Source organism: Fukomys damarensis, unplaced genomic scaffold (genome assembly GCF_012274545.1).
Source record: "Fukomys damarensis isolate Sample0158 unplaced genomic scaffold, DMR_v1.0_HiC HiC_scaffold_16, whole genome shotgun sequence".
NCBI classification, from domain to species: domain Eukaryota; kingdom Metazoa; phylum Chordata; class Mammalia; order Rodentia; family Bathyergidae; genus Fukomys; species Fukomys damarensis.
The window spans coordinates 66,606,337-66,618,073 of NW_022900928.1; the positions used below are offsets into that span (position 1 = coordinate 66,606,337).

Sequence of the window (11,737 nt, forward strand, 5' to 3'; positions counted from 1 at the left end):
ACCCACCCCTGGCCCCAGACTGTCCCGACACTGGAAGGAAGAAACTCTTTCAAGGTTAGCATGTTTGCAATACCACCCCACTTGAGCCCCACAAGGGCTGCTAGAAGGGCAGGTTGGCCATGCTGCCCGGCGCCGGGAGGTAGCCCATCTGGCTGTCCAGAGACACGCTGCGCTGCCGCAGCGGGTGGGACACCATCAGGTTCTGCTGGGGTGGGGGGCCCATGAGGGAGCCCTGTGGGGACAGCATGTGAGGGGGCTGGCTGTAGACTTCGCCCCCCACACCCCGCTGCTTCATCAGCATGAAATTCTGCTGGGTCATGAGGCCTTGTGGTGGGGACATGACCCCCTGGTGCAGGCCGTGGGGCACCATGCCCTGCTGTGGGGGCACACCTGTCCTGCCCAGCAAGGACATCTGTCCGGGGTGGCACATGGACATGTTGAGCCCCCGCTGGATGCCCTGCTGGCTCGGGAGATTGGGGGGCCGAGAGGGGGTCTGCTCCGCCATCATGTTCTGTAGGTTCATGAGATGCAGATTGGGGGGCTGGGCCTTGGGGGGCTGGTTCTCGCTCTTGGGGAAGTATTGGAGGGTGCTGCTTGGCTTCTCAGAGGGGATGATCCTTGACAAGTCAAACTCGGGGATCCCGGTCGGGGTAGGTCGGATCACCTCGCTCAGCTCTGGGTCGTTCAGCACTGATGCCACCCCTGGGAGCACCCCTGGGGGGTACGCGTCACCCATGCGCCCAGCCATGCCTTTGCCCATCAGGTGCTGCTGGGGGGGTATGGGGCCCGGGGGCTGGCTGGGCATGTCCTCTGGGGGCAGTGGCATGCCAGAAGGGTAGTGCTGCTGCAGACCAGGCCCCCCACCACCACCCCCAGTGGGGGCCACGGCACCATGGGGCTGCTGCAGCCGAGGAGGGAAGGGCATCATCTGGGAGGAGCTGGGCACAGGGCCGCAGGGGGTATTCAGGGAGTCTGGGCCGCCCGGGGCCATCATCATTGAGTTCTGAGGGGGCCCTCCTGCCCCCTGTGCATTGGGATGTAGTGGAATGTTGGAGCCTAGAGGGGTGGGGGAGGGCAACATGGTAGGTGGGGGCTCATGGGACAGGGGCTGCTGGCCTGGCAGATTCATGCCCATGGGGCTTTGGGCAGCCGCTGAGTTCAGGTGCATCTGGTTGGGCTGGTTGCCGCTGATGCCTGTGAGGAGAGGACAGAGGGGTCAGGAGCCATGTGCATCCAGCTGGGAGAAGTGGGCACCCAGTCCCTCCCTACTCCCCAGTTAGGTGGTGCTAGAGCACCAGCTCTCACCACTAGCTATCTTCAGCTGCACTGTGAGGGAAGAGACTATAGGCATTGGAGCTGGAAGCCAAGAGCCCACATTCTGGCCTGTTGCCATGGATGTGTTAAGGGGCACTGAAAAGACCACTGGAGTGCTCTGGGCTGGGTTTTGCTAAATAACTTTCAGGAGTGGGAATCAGGTCCTGGACCTCACACCCCATACCCAGTGCCCTGGAGAAGCATGGAAAAGCTAGCATGGCTGCAAGGCAACTGTTGGCCACGCATATGCCCCCCTTCCCATTTCTGGTGCCCCCAGCCCATCCTCACACCTGGCCCAGAGCCCTGCGGTGGCGGTGGGGGGGGCAGCAAGGGCCGGTCAGGCAGCAGCTCGTCGTCTGAGGTGGCGATGGTCTTGATGGCATTGTGGTAGAGAGGGGTGGAGCTGGGCATGGCGTACTTGGACATCTGGGACATCATCAGTGACAGGGGGTTCTGGGAAGGCGTGGGGTCTGGAGAGGAAGTGAATGGTAGGTTGGGGTTCATGAGGCTGCTGGGAGGGTTGGCAGGAGGCGCTGAGGAGCTGCTCCGGGGGCCGCTAGGTGGGAGGGCACCTAGAGAAGCCAAGGAGACAGAAAGAGAGCAGGGCAATGACTGGGGAGGGAAAGAGTTTGGCCGCTCCTACTGGGGCATTTAGAAAGAGGTCAGCTCCCCAGATCTCCTACTGATTGTTGCAGGAACACCCACACGCCACAGAACACAGCCCTCCACCCCATGTTCACCACACCCCACCCATCTTCAAGCAATTCCTGCAGTCTCAGGACCACAGGCAGAGGGGAGATCCCAAGTCCCAGGTGTGGGATGGACGCAGACCTACACACCCACCCACTTGGTACTCCTAAGACAGCCCAGCCCTACCCACCACAGAGGAACTGTCCCAGCTGACTCACCCTGTTCCATGTTGCCCAGGGTGGAGGAAGCGTTCATGTTGAGAGGTGGCTGCTTATTCTGGGAGACCCCTGGGCTAGGCATGGCTGTCTTGGGTGAGGCAACCCAGCCTGGAGAAGGCACCGCCATGGAGGGAGACTTGAGCCTGCTGGGTGAGCCAGTGGGTGAGCGGACATTGAGAGAGGAGCTGAGAACCTGGGGTGACTTGAGAGGTCCTGGAGGGTTGGCAGAAGGCAAGGGCACCATCTGCGAAGGAGTCTGGGGTGACTTGAGGTTGGCAGAGGGTGAGGTGACCAGGGGTGAGTGCACTTGGCTAAGGGTAGGCGACTTCAGGTGCCCCATGCCTGGTGAGCCCATCTGATTAATACTGATGGTGAGGTCTGAAGGCCGTCTGCCCAGCCCCCGGTTTGGGGCTGAATGCATGGACCCAGGAGGATTAGATGCACCTGGCAGAGGCATGTGGCTGAGCCGGGTGGTACCCACAGTACCCATGGGCATCGAGCCCTGGTCAGGACTGAACATGTCTTGGGTGTTGCCCATGTCCTGAGGCATGGCTTGGTAGGGTCCCTGGCCCCCAGAGAATCCCTGCTGACCCTGGCTGGGAAACTGAGAAGGCATAAGCATCTTCTGTGGGCCACCCAACATGCTGCTGCTGTTCTGGGCCCGAATTCGGGCCATCTCCTCAGGACTGAGGCCTTGGGGTCCCATCATGTCTCCAGGGCCCCGCATCTTCTGCGACATCAGCATCTGCTGCTGCGGGGTCATCTGCACATTCAGGTTCATGTTCATGTTCATGTTCACATTCATGTTCATGTTCAGGTTGCCTGGCCCCATGGGCGGGTCCACCTCCCTCAGCCCCGACTGCCCCATGGGAGGGCTCAGGAGGCCTCGGCCACCACCAAACTCCATGCCCATGGGAGTGCCTGCCAGGCCTTCACCACCAGCCATCTGCCCAGGGAACATGGTGGGATCCATCTGCCGGTGAGCCTGCATCATCCGCTCCATCTCCATGCTCTGCCCCATGCCACTGCCTGCCATGCCCAGGGGGCGCTGCATGCCCATCGATCGCTTCTCCAGTAGCTGGTGCCGCAGTAGCTCCTCTCGGACCCGAGGGGTCATGAATCGCTCCACCTCACCCTGCCCACCTGGGTAGGGCACAGCATTCTGGGCAAAATTGCTGGGTCCCCCCATAGGGGGCAAGTCTTCTGTCCAGCCCAGGCCTGGCCTCACAGGCCTCTGCATGGCATTCATGGGCACCTCCATAGGCATACTCTGTATGCCCCCAAACCCAGGCACCCGTTGCATTTGGTTGCCTGGGAAGCGGGGGCCAGGAAAGGGAGATCCACCCCGGAGCTGCATGGGATCTTGAACATCCATGGGCCCGCGCAGCTGTGCGCCCATTCCAGGCGGCCACTGATCCCCAGCCTTGCTGTGGTAGGGAGGCGGAGGACCCCTCACCATCAAGCCACCCATGCTCATCATGTCCTGCAGAGGGCGGCCCCCGTGCAGCCCAATCTGCTCCTCCTTCCGTCGCTTCTCCTCATAGTACTCCTCCTGCAGCTTGCGCCAGGCCACCTGCTCGGGTGTCAGGCTGTCCTGGCCCAGCCTTTGCATCATCATGTTCATCTGCTGCCCCATGTCCCCACCCGGGGGATGCCCAGGCACTTCGTGCTCCAGCGGGGGGCCCCCTAGGCTCTGTGTCTGTGAAATCATGGACTGCAAGGGCTCCTCGTACTTCTTCAGTCCACTGGGAGGGGCTGTGGGAGGCTGCTGAGGGGCAGGAGGAGCTTGTGCTGGTGGGCCCCCCTCACCTGCTCCTCCAGGGGGCCCCTTGAGGAAAGGCTCCGTCTCCCCACTACGGAGCAGCAGCCGCTCAATGTCTCGCAATGTCTGGAGGGAACGCTCCCGGTGCTCCAGCTGCTCTTTGGACAGGCCCTCGGAGCCCACCAGGCTGCGCTGCCCATTTCCCGTGGGGGTTGCCTCTCCCAACAGCGCAGGGCCAGGAGCGCTGCCAGGGTCTCCTCCAGGAGGCAGAGAGTTGTTAGCAGTAGCAGCCGTCGGGGTGTTAGGGTGGGTGCCCCCAGTCCCACCGCCTGTGCTGGCAGCGCCCACCGAGTTGGGGGCCAGGTCCTGACTGGTGTCCTCAGGAGGCCCCTCCGGGGGTAGTGCAGGGGGGGCGCTGCCAGGGACAGGGGGTGGTGGTGGTGGCAGTGGAGGTGGCTGGGACTGTGGGGTTCCTGCTGATGGTGTGCTCAGGGGTAGCGGTTCTGGGGTAGGTGGCACTTTGGGAGCCTGCAGGAAGACAAAGGCAGAGCCTGAGACAGCTAAGGGGACTTCCCAACCCATCTCAGAGCCAGACGGGGCATCACACTCACCTGGTCCAGCTTGGCCCGGGGCACATTCTGCTGGTGATAGGCGAGTATGGAGTCTGCCCGGCCCTGCAGCACCGCATCTGCAGCCCTGCACCAGAGTACCAGGCATGGACAGCTCAGAGAGGGAGGCAGGAAGGAGCCCCAGCTCACCCGCCCGACCCAGTCCCCTGCTCGTGTTCACCCCCAAGGGGCACCGGGTTAGCAGAGTGACCTGGACTCTCCCGAGGCACTTACGTGTTGGCTAGGTGGGTGGTGAAGACATACACAAACTGCGAGGGAGGCTTTCCGGGGACACCCCCAGCCCCGGAGGCATTGGGCCGAAGCCCTGGTGGGGGCCCATGTGGGGGGCCTGATGCACTGCTCTCACTGAGGGGCAGTTGGGCAGTTTGGCCAGGACCCAGCTGTGGGGCGGCCATAGCTGGGTCTGCTACATTACAATCTGCAGGAAGAGAGAGAAGAGGAAAAGGACATGAGCAGCCCAGAAGCAGGAGAATTAGCGGGCACCTCTGCCCCGGGATGCTCACCGCCTCACAGGCAGTGCCCACTGTCCATTTGTTCCTGCAATCCAGTTCCTGCACCAGTCTGGCTTTCACGCTGAGTTGCCCCAACCCAGTCTTTGCCCAGAATGGCAAGAGTGATGGCCAGTGGAGAGGACAGGAACCAAAGTGCAGCCCTCACTATAGCTTCTATGTGCCTGGTGTGCCACAGGATAATTACCAGTGAGTGCATGTAATCAACACACCCCTGGGAGGAACGTATCACACTCCAGTTTACAGAGGAGGAAATGAGACGGCAGCAATGAGGCAGCTCACCTACCTTTACACACGAAGCTAGTGCAGAATTAGAATTTGAACGCATGGCGGCATGGCAGTCATACAAAGCCTGCTCAGATCTGCTCTGACCCCTCCCACCATGGCCTGTGTGTGTGCATGTGCGAAGTGCCTAGTGACCCACGCAGGGAGAGAGCAAAGAGGTTGCACAGACTGGTGATTCATACACTGAGAGGTTTGTCATCCTAATCCCAACAACTGACTTTGTGATTTTATGAACAAGACAGATCGTCTCACTAAGCCTCTATTTCTTCATCTACAAAATGGAAATGCTGGCTCCCTGCCCTGCACGGGAGGCAGATTAAAGAAATATATTTACTATGTCACAAGGTTAAAAATTTGGGGAAAAAAAGAGAGAGAGAGAGAAGGTGGACACGATGATGTGCACCTGTAATCCCAGGTACTCAGGAGACCAAAGCAGGAAGATAGCGAGTTCAAGGCCAGCCCATCTGCAAAAAGTATGAAAGGCTGACAGATGTAGCTCTGTCCTCCCTGGGTTCAATTCCTTAGGACTAACATCATTCACCATCATTATCATCCTCGTCATCACCATGGAATCAGAAAGTCCACAGAGAAAAAAAAAGCTTTTCATGGGCTCTCGCACAACAATCAGCACAGAAGACTTGGGGTTGTTTGTTTATTTTGTTTTTTGTTTTTTTGAGACAGGGTCTTGCTGTGTGGCTCAGGATGACCTTCAACTCACTTTGTAGCCCAGGCTGGCCTCAAATTCACAGCAATCCTTCTGTTGAGTCATTCAGAGTACTGGGGTTATAGGCGGGCACCTGCATGTCTGGTGACTTCTTGGTTGTTTTGTTTTGTTTGGTCCTAAGGATTGAACCCAGGGTCCTCACATTGAGTTACATACCCACTCCCATTTTTTTATTTTGAAACAGTCTTGTTAATCCACTAAGTTGCCCAAGCTGAGCTCAAATTTACACTCCTCCTGCCTTATTCTCTGAGTGCTAGGATGACAGGTGTTCCCTACTAACAAAAATGCCTGTGACCTGTAGCCACCAACAAGTGCATGGGGATTTCTCCCTGCCAGCAACCAATCAATCAACTCGGCAGCAGAGAACACCAGCTGAGTGTCCTCCAATTCAACTGTGACATTATCCACTGGAGAAAATGCCAGATCTCAACAGTTAAGGACTAAGGCCCAATCACCATTTCCCATTTCCAATGCCAGTCACAGCCCCAGGTTGTTTTATCTGTGAATGACCTGTAAATCAGGATTCCCAAGGTCCACTGCTTGGATTCTACTCACTTGCTGGAACAGCTCACAGAACCCAGGAAACACTTCCAATTACCACCTTATCATAAAGCAATTACAAAAGACATAAATTTCAAGTATCTGGAAACTCCTCAAAGCCAGTCTTGTTGGGTTTTTCTTTCTTTCTTTCTTTTTTTTTCTTTTCTTTTTTGAGACCTCATTAGGTATAACTGACAATCATTGACCACAAGTGATGAACTCAATCTTTCACCCTCTCCCCTCCCCAGGAATATGGGATGGAGCGAGACTCAAAGTCCCAACCTTCCATTCCTGCATTGCTCTTTCCAGGAACCAGTCCCCAACCAGAAGCTCCTTCAGAGTGGCTAGTCACACAACTGTCAGTGTTATAGCATACAAGACATGTATCACTTTGGAGATTCCAAGGATTTTAGGAATTGAATGCCAGGAAACAGGACAAGACCAAATATATATTTCACAATATCCCAGGCTTACATACTGGGAACACTCCCAGAATAGACCAGGCACCCTTAGCACTAAGAAGAGATTTGTTCCATGGTCACAAACTTGAGTCTCAGTCCTGGCCTAGAAAAAATCCACAGCTGGTTATCAATAAGTGTAGGGGAGAGGGATGACCCATTCCCACTCCAAGAAGAACAAGTCAAAGGGCTTGGCTGGCAGACAGTAACAGCACCCTCAGGTAGTACAAACTCAACAAGACCACTGCCTGAGCAGGCCCAGCAGCAGGCTCCATGGAAAAGCCTAGCTCACTACCCCACAACAGCCCTGCTCTGAACCCTGTCTGAAAAGCAGAGCCAGAAGTTTTGTGGGGAACTTGAGAAGTGACCTCAATGTATGGGACTGCCTCAGAAGAGAGTACGCAAGCCACAGGGATGGAAGCAGGGCTTATTACAGTAAGGAACTTTCCTGTACAATAATACAAGCTCATTTATTCCTCTACCAACCCTAGGAGGTAAATATTATTCTTATGGAAGAGAAAACTGAAGTCCTTTGCCCAATTCACAGGAGCCCCTGGGATGCAAATCCAGGCAGACTGATCTCAGCCTGGGCCATGAACGTCTGTTATCCTGCCCCTTCTTTAAGAGCTCTTCAGGAATGGCATGGCAGTTTGGCTAAAATAGTCACAGTTGTTGGGTATGGGATCTTAGCACTGTCTTCTTCTTCGTATCTCCCTGTTTGTTCCGAGTGTCCTTATAGCCTAATGTTAGGAAAGTGAATTTGGGGTGGCGAGGTGCAGTGGGGAGTCCTCATTCAGGAAGCAATTCTCCCAATAAAGGGTTCTGCCAAAGGCTGTCCTGTGGTGGCAAGGGGGACGTGGCACCAGATGGCCTCTGACTCCCAACCAACTGTACAGCCTTCTGCACTTGACCCTGCCCAGCATTTGCTGACTGTTTCCTGCACTGTAACAGCATCATACTACTTATCTGTTAAAAAGATTAAATAGAGCATACTGTAGTTTTCTCTCCTTGCCTTCAAGAAACTCACAATTTAACATTCTCCAGCTACTTTCTTATGCATTCAAGTTGTCTTCCTCTCCCCCAAAACCGATGTAAGCAATTTTTTTTTTTTTTTTTTTTTTTTTTTTGGTACCGGGGATAGTACTCGGGTCCTTGCGCTTGCAAGGCAGGCAAAGGAACCACTGAGCTAAATCCCCAGCCCCGACATAAGCTCTGAGGGGAAACACCAAATAAATGTGTACAGGCTTCCAGGGCAAAGGTTGCATCTGGTTCTCCACCATCACTCGTGGAAGGTCTGGATACACAGTGATCCCTAAAAGAATGAGGAGAGCGTGCATCTATCCACACCTACTCCCCTAGCTGGTGATGAATCCCAGGCATTTTCTGGGAGGTTAGGAAGAGCACCAGAGACACGGCCAAGTGTCAGCTCACATGCAGGCTGAGCGCAGGAGCTTCACAGGGGAGTCAACCTTTCAATTCAGGGAAGCTGGACCTTCATTGCCCTCCCTATGCTGACCAGTAGGTGGCAGCATAAGGCCAGGAATTCATGATAGGTGTAGGTGAGGAGGCCAGGAAAGGGGACACCTGAGAGAACCCCACCCCAACTAAGTTCCTAGTGAGTGGCACTGAGTATCTAGAAAGCAGTGACTGGACTGTCACAGTACAGGGAGGGACAGTGTGAGAGATGAAACCGAAGGAACCTAGGCTCCTGACATTTGCCACTTCTTCCCCAGTCTCAGTTCTCTGAAGCCCTAGGTGAGGAGAGGGAAGCTTCCTCAGGACACCACACCCCAGGGGCAGCATGGGCTACAGCATCCTGGCATCAAAGGGTACTCACTGTGGGTGGCCCCAATGGGCTTGTCGTCCTCCTCGCTGTCGGGTCCAGAGCACCATTCGTCCCCACTATATGGCTGCTTCCGCTCCAGCACACACCGCCGCTTACTCCGGGGTGCCACCTCTGCCCAGGCAGGACGCAGGCAAGGTTAGAGTGTGAGTGCCCAGAGGCCCTGAATTCTCCCACCCTGGGTCCCTTCTCCAAGATGCCTCACTCCAGAGGGCACTGCCCAGGCCATGGTGGATATTTTGCCAATCCTTGGCCCCCACCACACCACCATTTGTTTCTGATTTTTCTCTGGCTGCCTGTCTCCCCTCCCCCCCAACACCAAGCACAGCATAATCCCCAACCACAACTGGTTCTAATTAGGGATTGGGGGGAGGGGCAACCGCTGTCTCTTCAGGCCCCGTGTCTGTTCCCCAAAGGCTCCCACCAGCCAGGATATCAGGAGCTCCAGGAGGTGTGTGGGTCTTCTCCTCACCCCTGGGCACCTCCCTCTCCCGCTCTGGGACTGTGGTGGGAGGGCAGAGGGGCAATGAGTCCAGAAGCCCATCTCTCTGTGTGGCCCTTCATGGGTGGCAGGAGGCTAAGAGAAAGGTGCCCGTGCATAAATGCTCGAGAGGAACATGGGAGATGAGGTAAGGAGGGCAGAGATGGTCTCCTCGCTAGTTTGCATCTTGGGCTGAGGAAGATGTTATGCACTGAGGGATAAGAAAATGAGGTACCTTTGGCCTCTGATTCCAGGGATGGGGTCCCCGCCTCCCGCTGCTCTCCAGAGTCCACAGACACGCTCCGCTCCCGCTTCACTTTGCCCTTGAGAGAGCTGAAGGGGGGCACCCCTGCCTGGGGGTTCTTCAGACTCGAGTTGCTAGGTGAGATCTGGTTGGCCTTGGCCCCATGGCTCCCCGCCCCCACGCCCTTCGAGCCCAGGTTGCAGGTGGGTCCTTGGTTCACATTCTGGTGCTGGGATTGGGCCCCACCATTCCCTGTCTTGCCATGATTGGTCAATTTATTTTCTGGGTGCATTGGCTTGGCTGGGGCAGGGGGGCAGTGGCCGCGGGGGGACAGCGGCGGGCTCCCTGGAGCTTCTCTCCTCCTGGGATGGGGTAACCTGGGAGAAGGTAGGAGAGATGTGAAAAGTTAATGCTAGGGGCTGGGCATGCCTGGACTTTAAATATCCCATCCTGTCTCACCGGGGGGTGGGGTGCCGAGTGGCATCTCAAGACCACCTGCAATTCCCCACCACCCTCCAAGACCCCGAGGACAAGACTAGACACCTTGGGGAGCAGGGACAGGGCAACTTCCCCCGTGCTTCCAACTCAAGTTCAAACCTGAATCGGGGCCTTGAGTTGGCAGAATCCTCCCAACCTCTAGCTCCCAGTTCCATCAAACTGCAAGATTCTCTGGCAATCCCTCACCTCTAACACCTGACCATTACTTAAGCACCCTTTCTTCTAGGGTTTGTTTCCTTCAGAATCCTTTCAAGGTCCCAAACCTCAATTCCCATGTGTCCCCACACCAGTGGAGAAGGGCCACAGTACAGTGAGTCACTGCACATGCCCCAGCCCCGTTCCCCAGGGAACGTGGGGAAATGCACAGCCCAGAATGACACCCACTGATCCCCACAGCTCCCTAGAGCCAGAGGGGCAGGCTAGAGGAGGGTGGGCCGGCGGGCCGGAGGAAGGCAGGAGCAGGAGGGGGAGGGGAGCGGCCTGTCGAGCAGGCTGAAGCGCAGCTCGAAGCCAAGGATTCCTGCAGCCTCGGCTGCGGGCCCTTTAAGCTCCAGCCCGCTTCCCCCACAGCCTCCCCCTCCCCGGAGACCTATTAATAGCCGCTGGAAAGATCACATCAAGGGAGAGGATATTTATCCCCCCTCATTCCACACCAGCTCAGATTTATTTCAGCTCTGCTGTCCTGCCGCTGCCGCCTGGCCCTGTCTGCCGGCTTCTTCTGGGGAGGAGGAGGGACTCACCCCACACACACACCCCAGCTCCACCCTCAGCTAGACTGGGGCCAGAGGGCACGGTCGGACCCCACAGTAGTGTGGGTGGGGGTCTGCTCTACCGTTTTAGGAGGGAAGAGCTAGAGAAGGCAGCAGCTTTCGCTGGCTGCCAGTCCCCTCAGCCTTCTGGGCCCAGGCACTAAGGCTGGCTGAGGCTCCTGCCTGGACCAGGCATTCCCACCGTACTCCCTTTAGCCAGATAGCCTAGGAGCCAAGTGTCTGGGGAGCGGGCTCGGTCTCCAGGCCAGCACCACTTGGCCCATCCACCGCTGGGCCCTTCCCTTCCAGGCTGTACACACACACACACATACACTCACACACACACACAGGTCCCGCCCTCCACGACACCCACACACCTTGTCTTGTTAGCCAGGATCCTCATGGCTCCCACACACAGTGGGGCTACGGCCCCTGTGCGTGCCCCGGGCCCAGCCAGGTACTCGGTACTGGAGCACGGACTGCAGCAACAAGCCCCAAAGAGAAAACTTGTGACTTGGGGAGGGGGTGGGAGAAGGGGAAGGGAGAAGGGAAGGCCCAACAGCCTTGAGACTAGGGAACTGGATAGGGTAGGATGGGACTGGAAAGTGAAGACTAGGAGACGGGGTCTCGATCCCCGTGGCCGGTCTAATCCCCATGCCTCCCGCACCTTGCCCTCGGGGAGCTTGCAGTCTGCAGCAAGCCCCTCCCCACCCCCCAGGGGCTGCAGATGCAGAGGTCACTAATAGGCTGGGCCGCAAAGGTGCCGCGCGCGCAGGGCGCAGGGCGGCCGCGA

The 11,737-nt window shown here is 57.1% G+C and overlaps 1 protein-coding gene across 5 annotated transcripts in view; it reads right to left on the reverse strand.

The window, feature by feature from the left end:
- Positions 1-13: 13 nt before the first annotated feature.
- The window catches only part of Bcl9l (BCL9 like), a 27,643-nt gene continuing 15,919 nt past the window's right edge, over positions 14-11,737 (reverse strand). For 2 of the 5 annotated variants that reach the window (XM_010629309.1, XM_010629310.3), the window contains exons 3-10: positions 11,322-11,423; positions 9,689-10,074; positions 8,967-9,086; positions 4,827-5,031; positions 4,596-4,680; positions 2,223-4,512; positions 1,605-1,886; positions 14-1,194 (exon numbers count right to left, since the gene is read on the reverse strand). In XM_010629309.1, coding sequence (XP_010627611.1) covers positions 101-1,194; positions 1,605-1,886; positions 2,223-4,512; positions 4,596-4,680; positions 4,827-5,031; positions 8,967-9,086; positions 9,689-10,074; positions 11,322-11,347 — 4,488 coding nt within the window. In that variant the 5' untranslated portion in view covers positions 11,348-11,423 and the 3' untranslated portion in view covers positions 14-100. The remainder of the gene's footprint in view (positions 1,195-1,604; positions 1,887-2,222; positions 4,513-4,595; positions 4,681-4,826; positions 5,032-8,966; positions 9,087-9,688; positions 10,075-11,321; positions 11,424-11,737) is intronic. The other 3 variants (XM_010629312.1, XM_033764375.1, XM_010629311.1) reach the window with 2 other exon arrangements.